At 62.0% G+C, this 24,031-nt stretch overlaps 2 protein-coding genes across 4 annotated transcripts; both read right to left on the minus strand.

The window, feature by feature from the left end:
- Window positions 1-68: 68 nt before the first annotated feature.
- RAPGEFL1 (Rap guanine nucleotide exchange factor like 1) lies at window positions 69-8,251 on the minus strand. Its single transcript, XM_030256002.4, has 15 exons — window positions 7,663-8,251; window positions 5,787-5,865; window positions 5,052-5,202; window positions 4,888-4,985; window positions 4,187-4,299; window positions 3,851-4,018; window positions 3,675-3,772; window positions 3,432-3,554; window positions 3,170-3,348; window positions 2,995-3,085; window positions 2,288-2,338; window positions 1,965-2,052; window positions 1,809-1,873; window positions 1,493-1,547; window positions 69-610 (listed from the first exon to the last, which is right to left on the minus strand). The coding sequence occupies exons 1-15, from the start codon at window positions 8,096-8,098 to the stop codon at window positions 486-488; spliced, it is 1,920 nt and encodes a 639-aa protein (XP_030111862.4). The 5' UTR covers window positions 8,099-8,251; the 3' UTR covers window positions 69-485.
- A 3,971-nt stretch (window positions 8,252-12,222) lies between these two features.
- Window positions 12,223-23,945, minus strand: CASC3 (CASC3 exon junction complex subunit). Of its 3 annotated transcripts, none has more exons than XM_030255999.4 (14): window positions 23,605-23,945; window positions 21,548-21,575; window positions 21,217-21,254; window positions 19,659-19,817; window positions 19,431-19,582; window positions 18,859-19,035; window positions 17,971-18,656; window positions 16,434-16,498; window positions 16,148-16,262; window positions 15,500-15,598; window positions 14,724-14,938; window positions 13,484-13,606; window positions 13,253-13,316; window positions 12,223-12,655 (listed from the first exon to the last, which is right to left on the minus strand). In XM_030255999.4, the coding sequence occupies exons 1-13, from the start codon at window positions 23,875-23,877 to the stop codon at window positions 13,272-13,274; spliced, it is 2,175 nt and encodes a 724-aa protein (XP_030111859.4). In that variant the 5' UTR covers window positions 23,878-23,945; the 3' UTR covers window positions 12,223-12,655; window positions 13,253-13,271. The 3 variants fall into 3 exon arrangements, with proteins under 3 accessions (XP_030111859.4, XP_030111861.4, XP_030111860.4); XM_030256001.4 differs by having other exon boundaries at window positions 13,253-13,329; window positions 23,605-23,944; XM_030256000.4 differs by lacking the exon at window positions 13,253-13,316 and having other exon boundaries at window positions 23,605-23,943.
- Window positions 23,946-24,031: the final 86 nt, after the last annotated feature.

Here is a 24,031-nt window from a genome sequence, read left to right on the forward strand (position 1 = left end):
CGACCTCAACCCCTAGCATGACGTCAGAGACAAGTGACCTCAACCCCTAGCATGACATCAGAGACAAGTGCCGGGACAGACTTTTATTGGGGCTCCCCGCCCCACCCCCAGCTTGGTTTCTTTATTTTTGGTTTTGTTTCTTTTTTTTGCCTTTTTTCCTCCTTTTTCTTAAAAAATAAATGTACAATTCCGGACAGCGGCGGTACAAAATATACACGTCTGGCAGGGGGAGGGCCACACATACAAAAATAGAGGGGATGAGGGGGAGACATGGCCCCCCCCTCCAGGGGCCCCTGTGCCCCAGCCAGGGTGGGGGGCAGGGGGAGAGGGGTGCGCCGGGGGGGTCCCCAAACCAACCCCCCCCCCCCCTCCAAGGGTGGGGGCAGCACCCAAGGGCCGGGGCTGGGCAAAGTGCGTCAGTGCTGGGGGGCTCCGGGCCCCCCGGGGGGGTGCCGGGGTTTGGGGGTCCCGGGGTGGGCCCCCCCTCACTGGCTGCCAGGCTCCAGCTTGTAGGAGAGCTCGAAGAGCAGGTTCTGGTTGTCGATGACGCGCAGCTGCCGCACGTAGGCCTTGGTCTGCAGCTGGGCCGGGGACGCCTCCAGCTCCAGGCCTGGGAACGGCCCCGGAACGGGAACGGGGATGGAGGGATGGGGATGGGAATGTGCAGTGTGGGGATGGGGAGGATGTGGGGATGGAGGGGATGTGGGGGATGGAGGGGATGTGGGGATGGAGGGGATGGAGGGGATGAAAGGGATGTGGGGATGGAGGGGTTGGAGGGGATGGAGGGGATGGAGGGGATGGTGTGGAGATGGACGGGATGTGGGAATGCAGGAGGGAAATGGCAGAGTGAAAGTGGGGATTGAAGGACGGAAGCGATGCAGGGGATGCAGGTGAAGGGACAGGGATGGGGATGGAATGGCCAGATGGGAATGGGGATGTGGGAACAGGGATGAAGGGACAGAGATCCAGGCATGCAGGGGTGCGGGGTGAAGGGAGGAGAGATGAAGGCGTGGATGAGGGATGGGGATGCAGGGACATGGACAAAGAGGTGTAGAGGATGCTCTGGCCACATTCCCATCTCTCAGGGCCAGCACTGCTGGTTCAGGACCGTGTGGGCCTCCCTTGCAGTGCCCCCCTCGCCCCAGCAGTGCCCCCCTGACCCCAGCAGTGCCCCCCTAACCCCAGCAGTGCCCCCCTAACCCCAGCAGTGCCCCCCTTGCCCCAGCAGTGCCCCCCTCACCCCAGCAGTACCCCCTAGCCCCAGCAGTGCCCCCCTTGCCCCAGCAGTGCCCCCCTAACCCCAGCAGTGCCCCCCTAACCCCAGCAGTGTCCCCCAAACCCCAGCAGTGCCCCCCTAACCCCAGCAGTGCCCCCCTGACCCCAGCAGTGCCCCCCTAACCCCAGCAGTGCCCCCCTCGCCCCAGCAGTGCCCCCCTCACCCCAGCAGTGCCCCCCTCGCCCCAGCAGTGCCCCTCCCCAGCCCCCCACTCACAGAGGGGGCGGCTCCGGTACTTCCGCACGGTTCTCACTTTCTCAGCGATGCAGTGCTGGGGCACAGAGAGACCCCAGAGTCAGCCCCAGGCCCCCGAGACCCCACCCCATCTCCCCAGGGACCACTGACCCCTCCAGGAGCCTCCTGCACGCCCCCCACCCTCAGGGATCCCCCTCCGGATCCTGTTCTGCACCCCTGAACCCTCCCACCCCCCGGAGAGGGGAGCCCCAAACCCTCGGGGAAGCCCCTCAGGGGAGTCCCCTCCCCCCTGCCCCCATCCTGGGGGTCCCTCTGCCCATTCCCCCCGAGAACCCACCAGTTTCTCCACGTTGACCAGCCCGTCCAGGAGGGTTTTGCTGCCTTCATGCAGGAAGGTCAGATCTGGGGGAGAGAGGGGGTGATGGGGGGGTCCCGTGGGGTGTCAGAGGGACCCAAAAACCACTGAGGGGAAGCCCCTGAGACCCCCCCTCACCTTTGAGGATGAGTGGCACGAAGGGGATGAGCGGGGGCTTCATCTTGGCCAGCACCTCCCGGTAGGTCTTGTGGTTCCTGCAGGGGTCCTGGGGGAAATGGGGGGTGTCAGGCTTTATGGGGGCTCCCCAGGGGTGCCCTGGATTCTCCCCCATGCTGGTCCATGGGTATGGGGCTGGTGGCCTGGGGGAGAAGGGCATGAACACCCCAGGACATCTTGGACACCTTGGGCATGTCCCCTGCTCAGCAGCACCCCACACACCCCCAGGGGAGGTCTGGGGTCCCCCCACAACACCCACAACAGCCCCCACACCTCTCACCCACCGTCAGGTTCTCAAACTTCCGAAACAGATTCTTGAATTTCCCTGGGAGCTTCTGGAAGACAAAAATGGGGAGAGGGTAGTCAGCATCCAGCAGGACCAGGGAGTGTCAAAGGGGAGGGCAGGAGCATCCAGGAGGTTCTGGGAGAGGCCAGGAAAGGGTCAGGGAGTATCTGAGGGTGTCCAGAAAGGTCTGGAAGCATCTAGGGGTGGTCTGGGAGCACCCAGAGGAGTCCTGGCAGCACTGAGGTGAGGGTGAGAGGTCCTGGAGGGTTCCAAGAGCATTCAAAGTAGGGTCTGGAAGAACCCAGGAAAGGTGAGGGAGAGGTCAGGTGTGGGCACCAGCATCCCAAGGCTCCTGGGAGCACTTGGGCAGTGCCAGGGAGCAGCCAGGGGAGGTCTGGGAGCATCCAGAGAATCCTGGGAGCACTGGAGAGCGGGGTGGGAGCATCCAGGGCCAGTCCAGGAGCACCCAGAGAGGTTCTAGGAGTATTGAGGGGGAAGGGAGCACCTTCAAGAACACACAAGGAGGGTCTGAAAGAACCCAGGAGGGGTCTAGGAGCAGCATGGGAGACCCAGGTGGTGTCAGGCAGCACCCAGGGATGGTCCGGGATCACCCAGGAGAGGGTCAGGGAGCACCTGGGGGTGTTCAGAAAGGCACGGGAAGATGTGGGGGGGCACGGCGGGGGTCAGGGGCGCTCCAGCCCTCACCTCCCAGGTGAGGCGCAGGCGGCTGACGGCGGCGTTGTTGAGGCCGATGACGATGGCGTAGAAGGAGAGCATGTCCTGGTTCTGCTTGCAGCTGGTGGGGGACAGCGTGAGGGGTGGGCTGGGCACCGCAGGGACCCCCTGGCGGCTCCCCCCGTGGTCGGTGCCCCACACTCACATGGCAGCGATCTTGATGAGCTTCTTGAGCAGGTGGGCGCGCTTGCCCAGCCCCTCGCAGAGCAGCAGCTCCGTGCCCACCCAGTGCTGCACCTCGCTGCAGCGCTGCAGCAGCAGCTCCAGGTTCGCCGTCTCCCGCCGGCCCCGCTCCCCGTGGAACACGTAATCCACGAATTCCAGCTGGGGGGGACACACAGATCCCATCAGAGCCCCCCACCCCACAACCTCCACGGCGCGGCAGCTCCCACAGGCCCCCCCCAAACCTCGTGGATGCAGCGGAAGAGCTCCCAGTGGAAGGCCGTGAGGTGGTTGGCGACATCCTCGGGCTCGGCGCGGTGGATTTCGGTGTCTCCTGGCACCACCTGGATCTCCTCGGGCAGCGGCACCTGCCAGGGGCACCGCACGGGGCACTCAGGGCCGGGAGGGTCCCCCCGGCTCTGCGTGGGGACGGATGGCACGGGGGGCTCGGGGGGTCCCTGCCGGGCTGTCCCCACCGCGGGGCTCACCAGGGAGTCGAAGGTGTCCCTGGTGCAGGCGAAGAGGTGGCTGTTGATGCCCAGGGTGGTGAACACGCACTCCTCGCTGGGCTGCAGCACCGCTTTCTCTGCCGCGGGGCACAGCGCGGGGTCAGCACCGGGCGGACCCCCCAGCCCTGCCCGCAGCCCCCCGGCCCCACGGGCACCTCCGGACGAGGCCATGGTGACCAGGATGAGGGCGTCCCCGCGGCTGCTCTGCTCCTCCGAGTACTGCAGCTTCTCGGAGACCGAGGCCAGGATGTCCTGCACCGAGGCCGAGAGGCGGCTGCGGATGGTGACGTACGAGTGGTCGGGCATGTACACGCGGCAGAAAACTGGGGAGAGGCGGGGGGTCAGCGCCGGGCACCCCCACACCACCCTGGGCACTGCCCACCGGGGAAACTGAGGCACGGAGCGGGCCTTGAGCAGACCCGGAGAGGGCACGGAGCTGGTGGGTCACGGAGGGGACCCCAGTTCCCCTCAGCTCCCCCTCGGTCACTCACTCTCGTCAGAACCCCGAAATGCCACCCGGGTCTGCAGGCAGGAGTCGATGCGGCGGAAATGGCGGAACAGCGGCTTCACCTGCTTGTTCGGGGGGGGCGTCTCCTCGGCCACCCTGGGGGGGCATGGGGGGCACAGGACAGGGCTCAGGCACGGCCCCGGACCCCGGGACTGCACCCCGAGACCCGTGGGTGCCCCGGCAGCCCCCGCCCAGGGCCTCGCTGAGGGCAGGTGGGCACAGGGAGGGCAGGGGGCACAGCGAGGGTGGGCACAGGGAGGGCACGGGGGCACACTGAGGGTGGGCACTGGGTCACACCGAGGGTGGGCACAGGATGAGGGTGGACACGAGGGTGCTGTGGCGAGGGCACAAAGGGTGGGGGGCACAAAGTGGGATGTGAAGGTGCAACCAGGAGGGCACCAGGGTGGGCTGCTACTGACCCCTCCAGCCCCTGGGCACCCCAAAGAGCCACAACTCCGTGTCCTTCTCGTGGACTCCCTGACCCACAGGGACCCCCAGGACCCTCTGCCCTCCCCAGGGACCTCCTGACTCAGAGGCATCCTCAGGACCCCCTGTCCTCCCTGGGGATCCTTTGTCCCACAGGGACCTTATAGGACTCCCTGCCCTCCCTGGGTGGGTAACCCCTGATCCCCCCAGGACCCCCTGACCCCAGGCACCCCCAGGACCCCCTGCCCCTCCTCTCACTTGAGCTCCACAGTCTCCACCAGCTGGTGCAGCTTGATGATCTCGTCCTCCAGCTGGTGGTAGAGAGACGTGTCCTTCATGATGAGCAGGTAAAGCTCCTGTGGGGCGAGAGGGGTCAGGGACTGCAGGAGAAAGAGGGGGGGACACGGGGAGGGGACCCCCACCTTGATGACCTTCCCAGCGCTCTCCTCCTCCTGCAGCAGCCCCTTGTAGGTCTCGAGGAAGTGCAGCAGCACTGCCAGCACCGCCCGCTTGCGCCGCAGCCCCGACCCTTCCTCCCAGCGCCCCGGGGGGCTGCCCGCCGCCAGCACGAAGGTGGCACTGTCAAGGAGGTGCCACGGCAAGGAGGGACCCTCGGCCACCCCCCGGCACCCGCTGCACTGAGGGACCTCACTGAGGGTCGTTGTGCCCTCCCTGGTAGCACCACACTGCCCACCTTGCACCCAAACCCATAGCCCAGCCTCATGGCACCCCAATTCTCTCCTTGCTGCTCCTGTGAGCCCCCCACAGCACCCCCGCTGCCCTCCCCATGTCCCCCTTCTCCCTGCAGCCCCTATGCCCACCGTCTTGTCACCCTCATGGCCACCCTCGTGCCGCTTCACAGCACCCTGGTGCCCTCCTGGTTGCACCCCGATGCCAACTCTTGTGCCACCACCATGTGCCCTTCATGGCCCTGTTATGCCCACCCTCTCTGCACCCCAATACCCTCCTCATGCCCATCCTCGGACCCCTCCTCACCCAACCCCCGTGCCCACCCCCATGTGCCCCTCGCGCTCAACCTCAGACTCCTCCCCACCACCCTTGTACCCACCCCCACCGAACCCCAGGGCACTCCTCACACCCATCCCCGGCCCCCTCCTCACCCACCCCCGTGCCCACCCCCGTGCCCCCCAGGATATTGCTGGTGCAGCTGCTGCAGGAAGCGCTCGGTGGGCAGGAACAGCGAGTGGGTGAGCACGATGTCATCCAGCAGCGACTCTGGGGGGACAGGGGGACAGGCGTGGGCAACCCCCTAGAGTTGCCCAACCCCGTGCCCGGCGGGGCAGATGGGTGAGGGGAGCGGTGCTAATTTGTGGGGTGACAGCGGGAGAGGCCGGGCCCCACGCGAACCCCCCCGTGCCAGCGCTGACTCAGGGCCCGCTCCCAGCCCTGGGGCAGCCGGGCCCGGCCGGGCCGGTGTGGGGCAGAGGCGCCGGCAGGGCGGGACCGGGCCCGCGACGTCCCGGCACACCCGGGAGCCCCGTGAGACAGCCCGGCCACGGGCACGGCAGGACACGGCAAAGGGAAACTGAGGCAGGCAGCTCGGGGCGTGCCGGGCGGGTGCCACAGCCGGGCTCTCCGGGGCAGCACGGGTGGAACCACCCTGGGAAGGTGTTTTGACGAGGCTAGGTGAGCCGAGGGCCGGGTACCGGCGTCTGTGCCCATCAGAGCGGGCATCAGTCACCGCTGTGACCTTTGGATGAGGCACCGCGCCCTCGCCTGGCACCAGCACAACCCTCACGTGCCCCAGGGATGCTGTGGTGGGACCCCAGGGCCCTTCCAAGGCCCAAGGACCTGACCCACGGAGGGGCCATGCAGAGCATCCCCCCAGTCACCCCCAGACCGTTAACCCGGTCACGGGTCAGTGCCAAGCCAGGGCAGAGGATCCCCTGGTGCTCCTGCGCCGGGCACAGCACCCAGGGGCATCAGCGCTGGCAAAAGCAGGACATGCAGTCTGGGGCACAGGGACAGCACAGGTCCACAGCCCCCAGCTCCCCCAGCCCCTGCCCTGGCTGCAGCCCCCTCCCAGCTTCTGCCTGTGGGCCGGGAGCTGAACACTCCCCCCATCCCTTCAGGCTGCAGCCCCCTCCAGCCCTGCCTCAGTTTCCCCATCCCTCTGCAGCACTCACACTGTACCCCAGACTCTCAGGGATGTTTCCCTATGTCGGGACCCCCATGCTGGCTCCTGCCCCCTGCTCCCTGCCAGCCCGGGCACCACCAGGCCTGGCAGCGTGCTTGTGCAGGCAGGACCTGGCGCTGCCAGTCCCAGCTCGCCCCTACCCGAGGGCTCCTCTGGGTGATTGCACCCAATCCCGGCCCTGGCATCACCGGAGCACGGGGCTGGCAGTGGCCTGGGGTCCCCAACGCCCTCTGTTCCCGGCAGCCGAGTGGGATTGGCCGGGACAGGGATCCCCGTGGTGTGGGAAAGCTCCCACCCACCTGCACCCAGCCTGGCTCCCGCCCAGCTCTGGCACCGAAACCACCCCGGCACCCGGGCAGCCACGGCGGGACAGCACCGGGAGGCCGGTGCCAGAGGAAAGGGGCATCCAACCGCCCCCCCTCCACTGCAGCTCCCGTCCGGGCTAATTTTAGCACCGGGAGGATGTTAAGGACCATCCAAGCGGGAGGTGGATACTGCAGTGACTGCCGGTGCCCGGCCACCCCCGGCCCCACCGAGCTGGCGCTGCCGTTGAGCCCAAATCTCCTCGCCAGCCCGGGGAGCCGCTGCCCACCCCACAGATTCCTGCCCACCCCGCTGCCACCGACCCCTCCTCACCGGCCCGGCGGGGACCCAGCCTTGACCTTGTCACCCCAACCGGGCGCAGGGCCACCCGCCTCACCGGGCACGAGTGTCCCCCACCCGCTGTCTCCCAGCCCAGCACCCACCAGCGCATCCCCCCGCAAGCAGCGGCCGCCCCCGGTCGGTCTCTCCCCGCTCCGCCGCATCGCCCGCGCTCCCCGCGCTCCCCACGCCGCCACCCCCGCAGCCCGTCCCGGGGTCCCGCAGCCCCGTACCTGCCCCGCAGCCCCTCCCGTGGGCAGCCGCCGGTAGCCGGTCGAGGAGCGCGGCCAGGAGCCGCTCGGGGGGCGCGGGCGCGGCGGGGGCGCAGCCGCAGCCGCAGCAGCACCGGGCGGCGGGCGGCGGCTCCGGGCTCGGCGGCTCCCGGTCCCGGTCCCGGTCCCGGTCCCGATCGCGGTCGCAGCCCGGTGATGGGTCCTCGGGGGAGCGGAGCGGCGCCTCGGGCGGCCGTAGCTCCAGCCAGCGGCCCTCGCTGCCCGGTACCGGCCCCGCGGGCCCCGCCGGCTCCTCGGGGGAGGCGGGCGGGCGCGACAGGCTCTGCCGCCGCGGCGCCGGCACCGACCCCGGCCCCGGTACCTGCCCCGGGGGGGCGGCGGGGCGGACGGGCAGGTGCGAGCCCGGCTTCTTCAGCAACTTCTCCAGCGGCTTCATGGCCGCCCGGGCGCGGCGGCGGCGGCGGCTCAGGGGCCCATCGGCGGTGGTGGCGGCTCCGTTCGGCTCCGCTCGGGCCGCGGCACCGCTCCCCGCCCGCCCCGCACCGGCTGCGCCTTGCGCCCGCCCCACACCGGCCCCGCCGCCAGCACCGCCCCGCCCCGGTACGGCCCCGCCGCCGCCGACCCCGGCACCTGCCCGCCCCTTTCCCCGCACCGCCGCCGCCCCCGGGCCCGCCAACGGCACCTGCCCGCCCCCTTCCCGCACCGCCGCGCTCGGTACCGAACCCGGCCCGGGGCTGCGGTGACACCGGCTCGCAGCAGGACACGGTCCCGCCCCGCTTCCCCGCAGCCCCGCACAGGTGATGCATTACGCACCCCCGCACCCATCTCCTCGCATTCCCCTGTCGCATCCCCGGGGTACCACCACGCACCCCCCCCGCACACACACCCTACAGCCTGGGGGGCACAGCCCAGAGCCTGTCACCCCCCTGTCACACACCGCGACCGGCGGGCACAGCCCCACAGCCCCCGCCCTGCGCTGCCCCACACCCCCGTGCCCGCTTCTCCCCTGCACACTCACACAATTCCCCCATGCCAGCCCGGGGGCACAGGGCACTGACCCTCCCCAGTGTCCCCTGCACGGGGGGCACACCCCCAGCTGTGGGGTGAGCCACCCCCGGACCCCCAGCCCGGTTCTCTGCACCCACCGCAGCGTGGGAAAAGGCCGGGGGTGGGTGCGAGATCCCCCACCCTGGCACCCCTGGGGCTGGGTTCCCCCGCGGGCAGGGTGGGCAGGTTGGGGTGGCTGCCAGACCCCCCCACTTCCGCCGTCTGCCGGGCTGGAACGGGCCCCGGCGTGCCAGGGCAGGTGCCAGGGCAGGTTCTGGGGCAGGTTCTGGGGCAGGGCAGTGTCAGATGTGGCGCTTGCCTGGGGCTGATCCTCCTGCCCCGCTCCCGCGGGGTGCTGAGCACCCACCCTGCCCATGCCTGCGGCCCCCAGCCCCATTTGCACCCTCTGGACAGGCCAGTCCCCTTCTCCCGGGTCCATCCACGGCCCTGCGGCAGCTGCGGCGTGGCATGGTGACAGCGGCCGGAGGGACACAGCAAGTGACCCCATGGCCTTCGCTGGGCCCCACCGCCCAGGGGGTTCGGGTGGAGAGAGGAAGGGGGTCCCGGCAGGTCCCGCTTTGTTCCCGCTCGCCTCCAGCCGGCAGTTGCCTGGCAACTCCATCCATGCGGCTGCCGGAGCAGCGAAACACTCCCCACATCCCATCCCCGGCTGCATCAGGTCCTGCCGGGATGGCACAGCACGGCATGGCCCGGCTCTTCCCTCCTCTGTTCCCCCAGCCTCCAGATCCCCCACAGCTCATCCAACATCCCCAAAAAATCCCACTCTGCTGAGCTCCTCCATCCCCTTCCCCCACAGCATCTGGACAAGGGTTCTCGGCTGCAGGTGCAAATGGTGCTGCTGGCCAGGTTCAGCCATGCACAGAGGGGCTTCTCCGGCAGCAGGAGGGGAAACTGAGGCACAGATACACCCACTCGCCACCCCCCAGGACCCCATTCACTGGTGGGAACGGGGATGCACTGGGCCACATGAGCAGGAGGGACCTGGAGCACTGTGCCACACTGAGGGCAACGCTCCCCCTGGGAAAGGTGCTCCAGATCTGGCCTGTCCCATCCCCTCTCCCCATGTCAGCACTGCTGGCGCAGAGCGAACTATTGGCTTAATTAATTTGCTGTTATTTCTCCTAACGAGCTGGGATCTGGAGCGGGCGCTTCCCTCACTTGGCAGCCAGCGCATTCCCCCGCCCCGGCAGTGAGCCGGGGGTGCGAAGCCTCCAGGCACTGCTCAAAACAGACCGTGTGTAGGAGGGAAAAATTACACCCCGGGAAAAATCCCTCCCCAAGCCAGCGCCTTAACCCACTTCCCAGCTGCAGCGCTGGGAGAAGGGAGCCAGGCATTTGGGGAAGGGAGAACCACCATGAGATTGGGGCAGCTCCTCCACGAGGTCCCCGTGAAGGGCTGGGACAAACCCTGGACCACGCACAGACCTGATCCTGCTGCCAGGGAGGGAAACTGAGGCATGGCCCTGGGGAGGAATGGGATAGTACAGCAATGTGGGCAGGAAGGTGATGCCTGCTGCTGGTGCTGCTGTTGGAATGGCTCTGGGACCCGCACCCCACTGCCAGAGTAAGGGTAGAAATCGAGGAGATCTGAAGGGAAGGGGAAAAAGGGGGTGGGATGCAAAGTGAGGAGCTGGGGTCCTCCCTGCCCCTCAAAGCTACCCTTGCACCATGGCACTGGCAGGGCCACCAGCATCCTGCCCCTGCCAAACCTGGCTGCAGGAGGGCAGAGCTTGCCGTGGTGCTCCATCCACAGGGTATGGGTGTAACAGGAGTGGGGTACGTGCCCCCCACCTCCATTTGGCGTGGGCAGGGGGCTGGCAGGAGGCTGAGGCTGCCGAGGCGGAGGCAGCGTGGCACAAACGTGCAGGTGGCAGCTCCTGCACCACCAACACAACAGTTGGTCCTTCCCCGTGAGCCAGTGAGGCTGGGGGAGAGGAGGGGGCTCACATCAGCCCCCAGAGAGAAAAGGGGCTCCCTCCAGCCCCACCACTGGGACAGAGCTGGGCTGGGGACGGGTGGCAGCTGCTTTTGGGGATGTGGAGGTGAGGGTGGCTGGTGCCAGGCACAGCAGAAGCGTCATTTCAGTCTCACTGTGAGCTCCTGAGAAAGGCAGAGCCGTACCAAGGAAGAGCAGAGCAGCTCCTGGGAAGGAAGAACGGCTCATGGGGAGGGAGCAGCTCCTGAGAGACAGCAGAGGTGGCACTGGTCCTGCCAGGGAAGCTCAGATGGACACTGTCCCTGTGGATATCAGCCCCAGGAATGACACACAAGAGCTGTCTGCTTCCTACAAAGCTGTTAGGGATGTGTATGCCACAGGAAAGGAATCAAGAAAACACCAAAACCCCAGCATGGGGGTGTAAGGTCCAGGATTTTGGTCCTGTGACCAATGCATCAATGACACATGCTGACATCTAAAACACGAGGGGATTCTGCTTTGGTTACGTGGCTTTGGAGGCTGAAACAAGACACAAAAGGTCACAGAGGCACAAACATCACACAAAGAAGGAATTTCTGCTGGAAAGCCAGGCATGGATGAGGGATCCACACAGAGAATGAGCAGGTGGGTGCCAGTCCCCCATCCTGGCCACAGATGGGGACGGGGTGGCCGTGCCACCTCTCGCTCAGTGACATCCCCCTCACCCAGTGCCAGCGCCGGCAGCTGGCGCGTCCCCACGGCGTCCCGGCACGTGCTCAGGAGAGCAGCAGGAACCGGCAGGAACGGGCAGGAATCAGCAGCCGGCCCTGCCAAGTTTCCTAATGCAATTTGCAAACGGCTGCGAGGACGTGGCCAAGCCGGAGCGGGGCCGGAGCCGCGGGGCCGGTGGGATGCGGGATGCAGAGCGGCAGCACTGCGGCACACGAGAGGCAGCCAGGAGCAGCGCGGCACAGCTGCGGTGACAGTCACCCCATGGCGTCAACAAACCCAAAGGGGACACAAGGCTGCTGTGGGGAACTGAGGCAGGAGCTGGCATAGGGCTGAGGTGCTTCCTTGTGGGGCCGCAGCCCAGCCCGGTGCGTCGGGGCGGGTTCCAACACCCTCCACAGCCCCAGCAGCAACACCCAAGTGCTGGGAGCAAACCTGGCCCTGCCGAGCTGGTTTGGGTGCTGGCTGGGCTGCTCAGGCAGCGTCGGGGTGCTGGGTGCCCACAAACCTCCCCCCCTCTCTGTGGATTTGGCAGAGGGAGGGTGGAAACATCCCCTTGTGCTGCTGGGGGTGGCAGGGACGGGGGTTACCCTGTGGATTCCCCTCTGAGAGCTCACACACAACAGTTACCAACAGTTTGTTGAGAAGAAAAATCAGGAGGAGCTCCTAAGTTAAGTGGTTCCTGCCCAGGCAGTGCATTCCTGACAGCTTCCCACGGCTCCATTGCCCTTCCCCTGCACCAGAAGTGGCAGAAATCAACTTGCTAATTGAAAAGCAAATTGAAATGAAGAATGAACTGGGCTGGGGGGGGACGTCACTGCTGCTTACCCAAACAAATAAGAACAAAATACCCAAAAGAAACAAATCAGCTTTACTGAAGGAGCTGCTTCATTCCTTAAATAAAAACAGAGACCACGATCAAGCCAGCGGAGTTGGACATCCCAGGAGGGAGCGGGGAACATTTAGTAACGGGGAGAAGTTGGGAGCACGTGTGGCCAAGGACCGACTCGGGGGTTGGTTCTTTGGCGGCCCCAGCACGGGGAGAAGGGGGTTGGGCAGCAGCAAGATGGATTTTGGGAAGGCACCGCTCGGGCCACGGGGGAAGCGCCTGGTCCTGAGCACAGTGCAGGTGGCTCATCCCGCTGCCTCACCTCCGCGCGGGGAAGGAGCCATTCCAAGGAGCTGCTTCCTCCTCGCCGAGGGGCCGAGTCTAGTGCTGGGATTCCTGTGGCTGTGTCCCTACGTGTTGCTCCTCTCCTTTGATTTTTCACCTTTGCTGTCCTGGGAGGGGGGAAAAGGGAAGAGCAGCAGAGGTTTAGGGCCCCCCAAAGCCCTGCATGGGGGGAACAGTGCTATGGCTGGGTCTTGCCAGCAAGACCCCACCCCGGCTGGCCACCCACCCACGTGCCTCTCTGGGCACAACCAGCCCCCTGCGCCAACCTCTCCTCATGGTTCCAGATTTTTCCATCACAAGGCCTTTCCAGGGCCCCTCCATGAGACAATTTGCTTCTCAGCCCTCCCCATGTACAGGTACCCACCAGCACATGCCTGCCCGGGTCTGGGCTTGCTTGGCTCCCATACATGAAAAAAGTATGGAAAGGGAAACCAAAAACACACATGGCATTCCAGCACGCTCACACATGCACAGCTCACAGCACTGGAGCAAGGAGACCATTCCCAGTACAGGGAAGCACTCACAACCTGAAAAACCTTTAACTCTACTGCCTGAATTATCTGCTGAGTTCTCAACGTTTATCCTTCCAGAGAACTCCCTGCCTCCTAGCTCCTCCAGCCAGGGCTGGATTTTTCCCTCTCAAAATCATCCTGTTTTCTACCCTGAACAAATAAAAAAAAAAAAAAAGTCAACTTCAGACTTACTTTTTACGTAGTTTTAGTTTTAAAGATTTAAGTAACTCAAATTAACTGGAGCCCTGCTTACCACCTGCAACGAGAAGCTGAGGTTTGGGACAGGTCAGAGATGAGACAGTTTAAGATTTCCCCTTACAAAAGAACAACGTTATTTTTTTGGGATGGGAGGGAGAACTGCAGCCTCACGCACACCAGTGACATCACACACACACACAAGGACACACGGTGAGGGGATGGTACCTCTGGAGGGGGCGGCTTGATGGTCACAGGCTGGGATGTCCGGCGGGGCGGGGAGGGCTTGGGCTGCACCTGCTGCTGGACAGTGTTGTAGTAGGTGACCCCCCCATACACCTGGGACTGCGCCTGCAGGAGCAGCAGGGTCAGAGCTCCGGGCTGGGGGGCCCTGTGAGCCCCTCCTGGCACCCACTGGGGCTGGATAGCTGCCCCCAGCCAGAGCCAAGAGGGGCTGTGCCCCCCAGAGATCAGCACCCCTCACCAACGCGCCCCCACTCTAGCAAGGTCAGGACACAGCCTGTGCAGATGGGATTCCTTCACCCTGCAGTCCATGGAATGCCTGAACTTCTCATTCTGCCTGGACACAGCTCCCCTGCACACCCAGCCCTGCAGCCTCGGGGGAAAGTGCCCTCAAAGCAGGGTGAGGTCCTGCCAGGATCAGCTGGAGCAGTGGGAAGGGCAGGGAAGGTTGGGAGCACAGGGAACATGCAGCTCTCCAGCCTTCCACAGCGTGTCAGCCCTGCTCCAGTCACAGCGTGTCAGCCCTGCTCCAGCCATGGCACCAGGATCTGGTCTGCTCTGGTCTCATCTGCCTTCTCGAGGATCTGGTCCGATCTGTCTCCTCAGGGATGAGGTCTATCTGCCTCCTCACAGGGATAGGATCTGGTCTGATCCTCAGAGAGATCCAACCCAATCTACCTCCTCAGGGATCTGATCTGATCCTATCAGCCTCCTCACAGGAATCTGACCCATGTCCCTACTGGATCTGGTCTGATCTGCCTTCTCAGGAATCTGAACTGATCTGCCTCCTCAGGGACCCAATCCAATCTGCCTCTTCACTGCCCAGCAGCAACCTTAGATACTGAGCTGGGCTATGGAGCACGAAAATCCATCCCCCTGCTGCTCACACCAGCCAGTTCCCAGCCTCTATCCCAAACTGAACTGACTTCCAAAGCCATTCCCAAGGTATCCTTGGCTCAGCCCTGGAGGGGCTGTTTCTCTGTTCCATAGAGAAACACCTCAATTCCATACCCCCCAGGAGAGGATTTCACCCACTGCCTGCCACACTTAGGGAGCTGCTCAGCAGCCACGAGAACAATCCTTTCTGGGATGACAGCAGCCTTTCCCCATGGAGCAGCTGTGCTGCTCCAATCCTCTCCCAGGAACACCTCGCAGAACACACCCCATGCTCCACAACATCCCACCTGCTCCTGCCTGGGAAGGAGCCACAGCGCAGCCGGCTTACCTGCGTGTTGGAATAGAGATGAGGAGGGGGCGGAGGGGGCAGAGCTCCAGGGGGGTAGGGGTAGCCAGGATTCCCGAAATTCATCACTCCAGGGGCGGAGAAGTAAGTCGGAGTGAGCAGCTGCTGCGGCGGGGGCTGGCCCGGTGGCATGGACACTGGTGGGGGGTAGAGGCCGGGGTTTGCCATGGCAGGGGGCGTCTGGTGGGGGTGTAAACCTGGAGGTGATGGGAAGCACACGGATGTCACCCAAAAAGCCAGAGTGTCCCTGGGTAGCAGCAGGAAGGAGCTCCAAGGGTTCCCTGCAGCCCCACGCAGAGCAGCAGAGCACAGCCCCCTCCCCAGTTCCAGATTCACCGGAACCAGACATGGCCCCATGGCCACTCCACTGCAGGAAACAATTTGTGTGGGCAAGCAGAGAACGTGTTTGACAGCTCCCAGTTCTGCTTTTTCCTGAGCTACAGGGCCAGGGAGTGAGGAACCAGCCCAGTGCCCACGGAAGGGAGCAGCCCAGCCTGCTGAGGCCTCACAGGGACCTGCAAACATCCAGCTGGGAGCTGCCAAAGGCTCAATTCCCCTCGTCCTGCACTGGCTGGAAGCTCCAGAAACACCTATTTCTTCTTTCCTTAAAAATAATACTGGTCCAGCCTCACTGCAGGAGGGAGCAAGCCTCTTCTATGTTGTAGAAATTAAGGAAAATGATTCCCACTGTGACAGAGGCTGTGGGAGAACAATGTTCTTTGTTTCCCAGGTCCAGGAGTGTCCCACTGGCTCCTCACCTGGATGAGGGAGGTGCATCTCCGGCTGCACAATCATCCCTTGGGGCGGCAGCGGGGCTGGGTTCTCACCGTGGGCGTAGATTGGTCCCTGGAATTGTACTGCAACAACACATGACAGGCTGTGAGGAAAAGCTCCATGGAATTTCATTCCCCTGCAGCCGGGCACACACAGCCCAGCACGCCCCGAGGGCTCCCACAGCACACAGGCTCCCGGGCTTACAGATGGGACATGCTCCCTAAAGAAAAGCCTTCTACTCCCTTTAGAAAGCAGGAAAACACTCAGGGAATTTCTTCTCTGACACTTTAAATGCTGGAGAGAATTCCTAATCCATCCCTAGTCCTGCTCTCCCCATGCTCAAATGTCAAAGACCTGATTTAAAGTTCAAGTTAAATCCCAGTTTTCAGGAAGAATTGGGGTGTCCTAAGAGCCCTGGCATTGAGAGGGGATAACACTAAGGGTAATTCCATGGGTTTAAACACAACCAGGCAGGCTCCCAGCTGCCTTTTGGACACTGTATGAGGGGACACAGTGCCACTACAACAATCAAAAGACAAAGTCCCACCCCAACAGGAGCAGAGGGGATTCGTGCTCCAGTTGCTCAGCTCCAAGCACACATGGAGCCACAGGAGCAGGAAGAAAACACTCACATGGGTCGTAGTAGTGCCCTTCCACGATGCTGATGTGCATGGGGGGCGCTGGCTCCGGCACGGGGGGTCTCTGCCGCTGCGATGAGTAGCGCTTCACACGGCCCCCCGGCACTGCCTGCGAGAGTCCAGGGATCAGGGGGGCTGTGGGGCACCCACCCGACACCCCCGACCACCAAACCTCCCCTGGGTCACCCCCCAAACACCCTCACAAGGGAAAGGCTGAGGCATCAACAGCCTGTAATCACCACAACCCCACGACAATTAGAGCTCCGGGATCACGCGTTACCATCTCCTCCATCCGGTTAAACTGCGGTGGTGGCCCAGTTCCCACGTGCATATGGTTGGGAATACCTGAGGAAGGAACAGACTGGTTATTACTGAGGTTTGTGCTGGTTCCCAGGCCGGAGCTGCCTCGCCCGGGGGCGTGGCTGCAGCTCAGCTCTCGCTCCCATGACACAGAACCTTTGGACTTCATCGCCCCAGTGATTTGAAATATTTTGGGACAAATTAGAGGCTGTTTTGTCGCTGCACATTCATTCAAGGTGCTCAGCAACGCCTAAATCCTGCTTCAAAACTAAATCCCCAGCTTGAAACTCAGGTCCTGCTCTGAGCTCAGAGTCTGCTGGGACACAGATCTCTTTCAGGTGGATCAAGAATCCATGTGGGATCTGAAGCTACAGTTTAAATCTTCTGCAGGGCGTAAACACTTTTATCACAGGTTCCTCTGGAGTCCAACAGCAAACTGAATTAATGTGAATTCATGGCAAAGTGAATTTTAAACCTTGGCTGAAAACCACAGTGCCAAGGCGATCACTGGTGATTCCAGAGGAGTGAAAATGGATAAAACAAACACTGGAAGTGCTCATGGATCACTCACAGTGCAAATACAGGCAGAGAGATGCAGAATGGACGGATGGGAGCCAAATGCTTCCCAGAATAACTCCTCCCTCCTCTGCTAGGGACACAAAAGGGACAGCAGAGTCATCAGCCTTCTCACAGCAGAACATGATTGAGTACCTGCAGCTAAGAGCTGGCCTGTGGGAAATTTGGGAAGATGCTTCATTTTTGTGCATTAAAAAAAACCCTAAACCAGACAATCTCAGCACTTCTGAACTCTCATTCCACTGTGACGTTTCCAGCCTGTCCAAGGGTCTGTTCTTACAGACTCCACAGCCCCATCAGTACCAAATGACTTCTGGTTCCATGACCTCAACCTCACAGACACTTATGAAAGCAGCAAGTAGCTTCCCTCTCCTTGCTCCAGTTTTACTCCCCTCGGGAAAGATTCAAACACTTCCCAGAACAGACTCTAATTCTACAAAGGGATAATTATACCTGGATGACCTCTCTGTGGATGCACAACTGGAACTGTCCTCAGCTGGCATCAGAGTTACTGTCCCATGTCCCTCCCTCCTCCCAGGTACAAAGGGATTTGTCAATCCCAGCCAGGCCTTGGCTATTGGCAACCAAATCCCAGAGCCAGGAAATGAGCTGATAAACAGGAAGAAGTTCCTTTCTGATCTGAGCAGGACACCACAGAGCTCAATTATTGATCCTTATCTCACGCTCTCCTGCAGCAGGGATCAGTCTTGCTGCGATTCACATCACAGGGAAAGGATCCCTTCTATCCATCCCAGCCCTAATTCCACTCACGTACACAAAAATGTTTTATTTCCCTTTTCCTCTGCTGAAGCACTTTCTCAGCAGGAACCATGACTCTGCACCCACCCTGGGACAAGGCTCAAAGACAGCTCAGCTCTGACCAACTGCACAGTTCAGAAGGCACTGGGTTGCTGGAAAATCAGGAGGCTGCTCCCACTTACCCCTCAGCTCCCGGGGTGGGATGAACTGGGACTGGCCCGGGCCCCAGTTCTGCTCTGTCAGGTTCATCTGGGTCATCTCCTGCTCAAGTCCATCCACGCTGGATTCCACGGGTGACTCCCAGTTGCTCTTGGCCGGCGGGGGGGAGGTCTCAGCTGGCGTGGGTTTGGGAATCACGGGAGCCAGCCCCTCAGAAGCAGGCACTTCCTCAGCCAGCTTCCCTGCCTCCCCAGCCTTGACTCTGGTCCTTCTTGCCCGGGAATAAGATTTCTTCTCCACTGGTCTGTCCGGTGGTGGCTGCACAGCATCTGCACCTGTGGCTTGGTTTTCCAGAGCCCCCTCCTCCTTGCCAGGGCTGCCGTGGACATGTCCCACCTCCAGCTCAGGGGATGTGTCCCTTGACGGGCTCTGCTCTGCGTGCTTCCCACGGTAGCTGCTCTCTGGCTTGGCTTGCTCCCCATTCCGGTGCAGGACAGTCGCCTCGGAAGCCCGGTAGCCTGGACGGGTCTCCTTGTAGCCCCCCACCCTGGGGTAGCTCCTGGCAGGGGGCATCCTGCCAGTGCTGGCAGAGCTGCGGCTGTTGAAGGACCGTGGGGGAGCCGAGGGGCTCTTGGCACCCTGGTGCCTTGGGGGCTTGGGGGGCCTCTCGTTGGACCAGTTGGGGTCTCGCTGAGGGGGACTGCCAAACCTGAGGGAGAAAAATAGAACAATTCATTAGAAAGAAACCCCTGGGTGGGAAGAATCGCTTTGTCAGGGAACAGCTTCCCAGCATGCACATCTAGAAATCCCAGGAATATGGTCCCACGTGACAGAGCTTTCACTCTTTGGAGCTCCAGACCTGGTCCTTCTCCCCAGGACAATGCAGGCCCTGGTGTGAGTCTGGGGCTCACCGTGGTTTGCGCATCCTCCGGGGTTTGATGTCGTCGGGGTTGTGGGCTGAGCGGATGTCGTATCCGTAGAGCGCGATCAGCTCCTGCCTGGTCTTGGGGGCCTGCTCATCCTCACGGAACTTGTCGTGTTCCCAGCGCCCCTCGTCCTTCCACAGCTTCCGCTGACGACCCTTTGGCCTGGAAAAGGGACACAGGGAGGAGCGAGGGGCTGTCAGGTCAAGATGTGGCAGTTTCGAGCAGTTCCACACACAGAGCCTGAGCTTTCCCGGGGCAGGGTATTCACAGAAGGCAGCATCCCTCCTTCCTCCCGCTCCTCCTGCCCAGCAGCTGCTGGTGACCCACTGCTATTTGAGAAAAGCAGCTGAAGAGTCACTGCTGCCTAGCATGAGGCTTTTTTTAATGGGTTTTTTGCATCTCTCCTTCAAAACAAAGAGCTGAAGAGTCCTGGCAGGACAGAGCAGGTAGTGGAAGTGCAGACCTTCCCAGTGCATCCCACTGAAGCAAGGAGCCCAGAAAGGCCAGCCTGGAAGCTGGCCTGTCCCTCCCAGAGCCGCAGGGAGACACTCACATACCTGACCTCCTCCTCCTGTGTCTGCCCTCGGAGGTCGTGCTCAAAGAAGAGCCCCTTGCGTGGAATGTACGCCGGGTTCTTCCGATCCTCATCGTCATCCAGGTGCTTGGGAACCTTCTTCCCAACCTTCTTCTCCACAGGCTCCGTGCTCTCCTGTCAGAAGCAGGGAGCTCTCACCACTGCAGCAGTCCTGCTGCCAGCCCCCAGCCCGGAGCCGTGGGACACCCACCTGCCCGTCCCCGCTCTGCCGCTCGCCCGTCACCGCTCCCTTGGGATCCACCTTCTCATTCCCCTTCTCCCCTCTGGCCGCCGACTCGCAGGAATCGTTGCTGTCCTGCTTCAGCTCCACCTTGGAGCTTTCTTCCTCGCTGTAATCCTCTTCCTCTGCCTGGGAGACACCCAGTGACTCAAACATGCTCTGTTACCAACAGATCTGCCAGGAATCTCCCCAAATCTGGAGTCAGAACCAGCAAGAGACTGCCCAGAAATCCCCTCAGTTCTGGAGTCAGATCCCTGTCCCAGCTGTTAGACATGACTCTTCCAAAGCAGATGATTAACTCCTAAAATTCTTTCTGTCTCTGTATTTTTACAGAAAAAGCAAAAGTTAAACCCAAGCTCTCTCAAGAGAGGGAGGATCCAACAGGCTTTCTGGAATAGAGCTGGGATCAGCTGCCCCACAAAGCTGTGACATCCCACCACTCCAAAAAGGCTCCTGCAGACTGGGAAGACTGGTGAGCTTAGGCCCTTCCTTCCACACTGAGGGCCCGGATCCAGCCAGGGCCACATTTCCAAATTCCCTGGAGTTCCTCAGCTGACTCACTCTGCTCAGGAGCATGACCTGGTTTCACCCCCAGGAGCCTCCAGAGGCTGGAGCAGAACTAAAAATAGCTCGGGGTGATTAACCAAACCCTGCTCCATTTTCCTCTTTCAACACAGCCTTTGCACATGGGCTGCTCCCGGTGTTTACGCCGGGGAAGCCCAGGCTGGGCATTATTTTTAGGTACAGGAACACAGTCATCCTGGCACAGCAGTGATGCAACAACCCCGCTGCCACTGGGAGCCTCCACGCAGGATTCCAGGCTGGAAGAGCTCCGGGAGCTGCCCCAACACCTCTGCAGCCTGCAGTGCTCCTTCCTTGTTAATACCATAGATTAATTTCCAAACTGAGATTAATTCCCAAATAAACAGCTTGGATTTCCTTTGCCTGGTGGTTTGGATGTTCTCTAGCCACTGCTTCCCTCAAGAGTCCCAAAACACAGATGGATTTTCCTTAGAAAGCCTTCACTATAATTCTTAGACTCCAGAACGTCTCTAAACTCCTTGTAAATCTCAAAACTTTAGAGCTCTGAACTAAAAATCCAGGGGAACCTGCAGCCCCCAGGCACGGGTGGGATGGGATTCCTTCAGCACCTCCCAATTCCCAAAGTGCATCCCTCTGCTCCCTCAGAACAGAGGGAAGCCCCTGGGATGCTCCCAACCACCACTTTGCTTTTGAATTCCAACTAATTAAAACCCAACAAGCATCCCACATTCCTCCCACGCCCTTCTTGGCCGTGGCAAATCCAGTTCCCAGTGTGAGGAGCCAGGAGGGTTTTCCCTTGCACATACTGGCCCTGCACCCTCCCAGCAGCACAGTGACACTGGTCCCAGTGCCAGGGGCTGGGAGTGGGGGAGGCAATTTCCTCAGGAGACAGAGGGGTCAGGGGAAGAGATCCAAGGACACAAACTGGGTTTGTGCTGGAATTCCATGAGAACCAGGGGCTCAGCAGGACAGAGATCATCCTTACCTCCGAGTCCTCGGCGCTTTCATAGTCAGAGAGCACGGCTGTGGGGAGGGAAAGGAGGTGGGTCAGGGCAGGGCTGGACATGGCTCCTCTGCTGGGGCACCAAACCCCTCCCCAAGGGAATTTGGATGCCAGCACCACCCTGGATCAATGCCACAGCCTGCTCAGGAGGAGCAAAGCAGAGTCTGGGACACTGTCCCTGTACCCCACATTTGCCTGCTGTTACTAGTGAATATTTGGCGTGGCAAAAACCACAGGATTGTTGGAAAAGCCATTTTGTCTGGTTTTTACTTTTTTTGCACACAAACAACCCTGCCCAAGAGCCACCACTCACCATCTCCTTCGATGCCATCCTCACTTTCCTGCAGAGAGAGAAAAGTGAGGGGTGTTAGAGGAGGGGAGGGCAGCAGCCAGGTCCTAGCAACGGAATCATGAATTCATAAAACCATAGAATAGTGGAATCCTTTAAATTGGAAAAGATCTTTAAGGTCAAGTCCAACCTTCAACAAGCACCAACCCCATGTCACCACTAAACCATGTACCCAAAAGCCACATCCAAACTTTTTGTACACTTCAGGGAATTGGGATTCCACCACTCTGTGGGCAGCCTGGGCCAGTGCCTGGCCACCCCTTCCATGAAAAAGAATTCCCTCAGAACATACTTTCTTAGTATCTACTATCCTAACACCCTTTCCTAACTAGTATTTTTTTTTTTGTCCTAACACCCAGCATTCCATAATCCCACACACAATAACAAGGTCTGGCCCTGACCCTCTTGCATCCAGCCTTGGAAGTTCAGCTCCAGTGACCAAGAAGAAACAAATTCCAGGCTGCCAGAACCTTTCTAATGCTCCAAGAACCTTCTAGAGCAGCCACAGTGGGGGGATAAGGAGAGCAAAGCACAGCCTGTCAGTGCTGGGGGTCTCCAGGGAACAAAGTGACAGTGACAGGGGAGCCAGGACCCCTCCTTTGCAAACCAAGAGTCAGGGAAAGGACAAGAACAGGGAATAACAAAGAGAGAATGAGCAGGATCCAGCTCAGGAAAGGGGTTGGAAGAAGCAAACAGATCAGAGCAGGAAAAATGCTCAGCAAAACTGCTGCCCAGAGGCTGCCCCATCCTTGGAAGTGTCCAAGGGCAGGTTGGGCAGGGCTTGGATTAAACTGAGATAGTGGAAAGTGTCCCTGCCCATGGTAGAAGGTGGAACTGGATGAGCTTTAAGGCTCCTTTCAAACCAAACCATTCCATGATTCCAGCATTAAGACAAAGATCAACCCATCTGTGCAGAAAAAACAACCCCAGAGCACAAACAACCTGAACAAGGTGACCAGATAAACCCAAAACCACCACAGAAAAACACCCAGAGAGTCAGGGGGAGCTGGAAATAACCAGCCCTGGAATCTAAAACAGGAAAGAGCTGGAAATAACCACCATTAGAACCCAAACCAGGAGGGAATTGCAGCTGGATGTGAACTGCAGGAGCAGAACTGCATGGTGGGGGAGACAGCAGCACCCACCCCACACCTGCCCTTGTTGCAGGGACCCCAGGAGCAGGGACAGCCCCCCAGGAGCAGGGACAGCACCCCAGGAGCAGGGACAGCCCCCCACGAGCAGGGACAGGATCTCAGACTTCAGTGATCCAGCCACGGGGCACACACAGGGAACCACAGCAAAGCCCCCTGCCTGCTCCTGGGGGGCTGCAGTGCCCACCCCACCTGAGGCTGCCCCAACCCAGCTCTCCACACACATTATGGGGGGGCTCAGTTCCCCAAACTGGTGCTCCCTCAGCTCCCCACTTTGTCCCCAGTGTCCCCACACCCCGCAGACCCTAATATCAGTCCCCCCGACACCAGAATCCCCCAAGCCTCTCACTCCACCCCAAGGACCTCCTTAGAGACCAGAACCCCTCTCTCAGCCCCCTCCCTGCCCTGGGTCCTCAGTGTCCCCCTGCCTTCCCCTCGGGGCCCCCAGACACCAAAACATCCCTCAGCCCCCTCCCTCATTTCCCCCAGACACCAAAACATCCCTCAGCCCCCTCCCTCATTTCCCCCAGACACCAAAACATCCCTCAGCCCCCTCCCTCGTTTCCCCAGGGACCCCAACCTCGCCTTAATTCCCCCAAACATCAAAACATCCCTCAGCCCCTTCCCTCGTTTCCCCGGGGTCCCCAAATTCGCCCTGACTCCCCCGGACACCGGAACATCCCTCAGCCCCCTCCCTCGTTTCCCCGGACACCAGAACACCCCTCAGCCCCCTCCCTCATTTCCCCCGGACACCGGAACACCCCTCAGCCCCCTCGGTGCCCTCCGTGTCCGCAGGCTCCCCGCCTCCCCCCCGCCCACCCTCAGGCACCGGCGCCCCCGTCCCCGAGGCTCGCGCAGCCCCTCACTCACACACTCCGACTCGGCCGCGCTCTTCCCCCCCGCCCCACCGCCGCTCTCGGCCCCTCGGCCCCGCGGCCCAGCGCCGAGTGCCCCCGCGGCGCCGCGCGGCGGGCGGTGCGCCAGGCGGGGCGAGCCGGACCGGGACCGGGAGCGGGATCCGGAGGCCGAGCGGGAGCGGGCGGAGCGGGGGGAGCCGGGCGCGGAGCCGGCGCTGTCGGAGGCCGCCGAGCCCTCGCTGTCCTCGCTGTCCTGCGAGGCGCGCTGCCGCCGCCGGTCCGCCATCTTGGCCGCGGGGCACCACGGGAGCGGCGCGCGCGGCGGGGCCGGTGCCGGTACCGCCGCCCGCCAGGGGGCGCGCGCCGCCCGCGCCGGTGACGTCACCGCGCCGCGGAAATGACGTCACGCCCGAAGGCGGGTAAATATGAGGGGGGGAGGG

Source organism: Taeniopygia guttata, chromosome 27 (genome assembly GCF_048771995.1).
Source record: "Taeniopygia guttata chromosome 27, bTaeGut7.mat, whole genome shotgun sequence".
Classification (NCBI taxonomy): Eukaryota; Metazoa; Chordata; class Aves; order Passeriformes; family Estrildidae; genus Taeniopygia; species Taeniopygia guttata.

What these genes read in the sequence shown, in the direction of transcription:
- RAPGEFL1 (XM_030256002.4), bottom strand. Translation starts at nt 8,098, where the DNA reads ATGAAGCCGCTGGAGAAGTTGCTGAAGAAGCCGGGCTCGCACCTGCCC. An exon ending in GCGCTGGGAAGGTCATCAAG is followed by an intron (nt 4,986 to 5,051) that starts GTGGGGGTCCCC and finishes CTCGCCCCACAG; the next exon opens with GAGCTTTACCTGCTCATCAT. An exon ending in GGGACACCTTCGACTCCCTG is followed by an intron (nt 3,555 to 3,674) that starts GTGAGCCCCGCG and finishes TGCCCCTGGCAG; the next exon opens with GTGCCGCTGCCCGAGGAGAT.
- CASC3 (XM_030255999.4), bottom strand. Translation starts at nt 23,877, where the DNA reads ATGGCGGACCGGCGGCGGCAGCGCGCCTCGCAGGACAGCGAGGACAGC. An exon ending in GGCAGAGCGGGGACGGGCAG is followed by an intron (nt 19,583 to 19,658) that starts GTGGGTGTCCCA and finishes TGCTTCTGACAG; the next exon opens with GAGAGCACGGAGCCTGTGGA. An exon ending in GATGCACCTCCCTCATCCAG is followed by an intron (nt 14,939 to 15,499) that starts GTGAGGAGCCAG and finishes CATCACCTCCAG; the next exon opens with GTTTACACCCCCACCAGACG.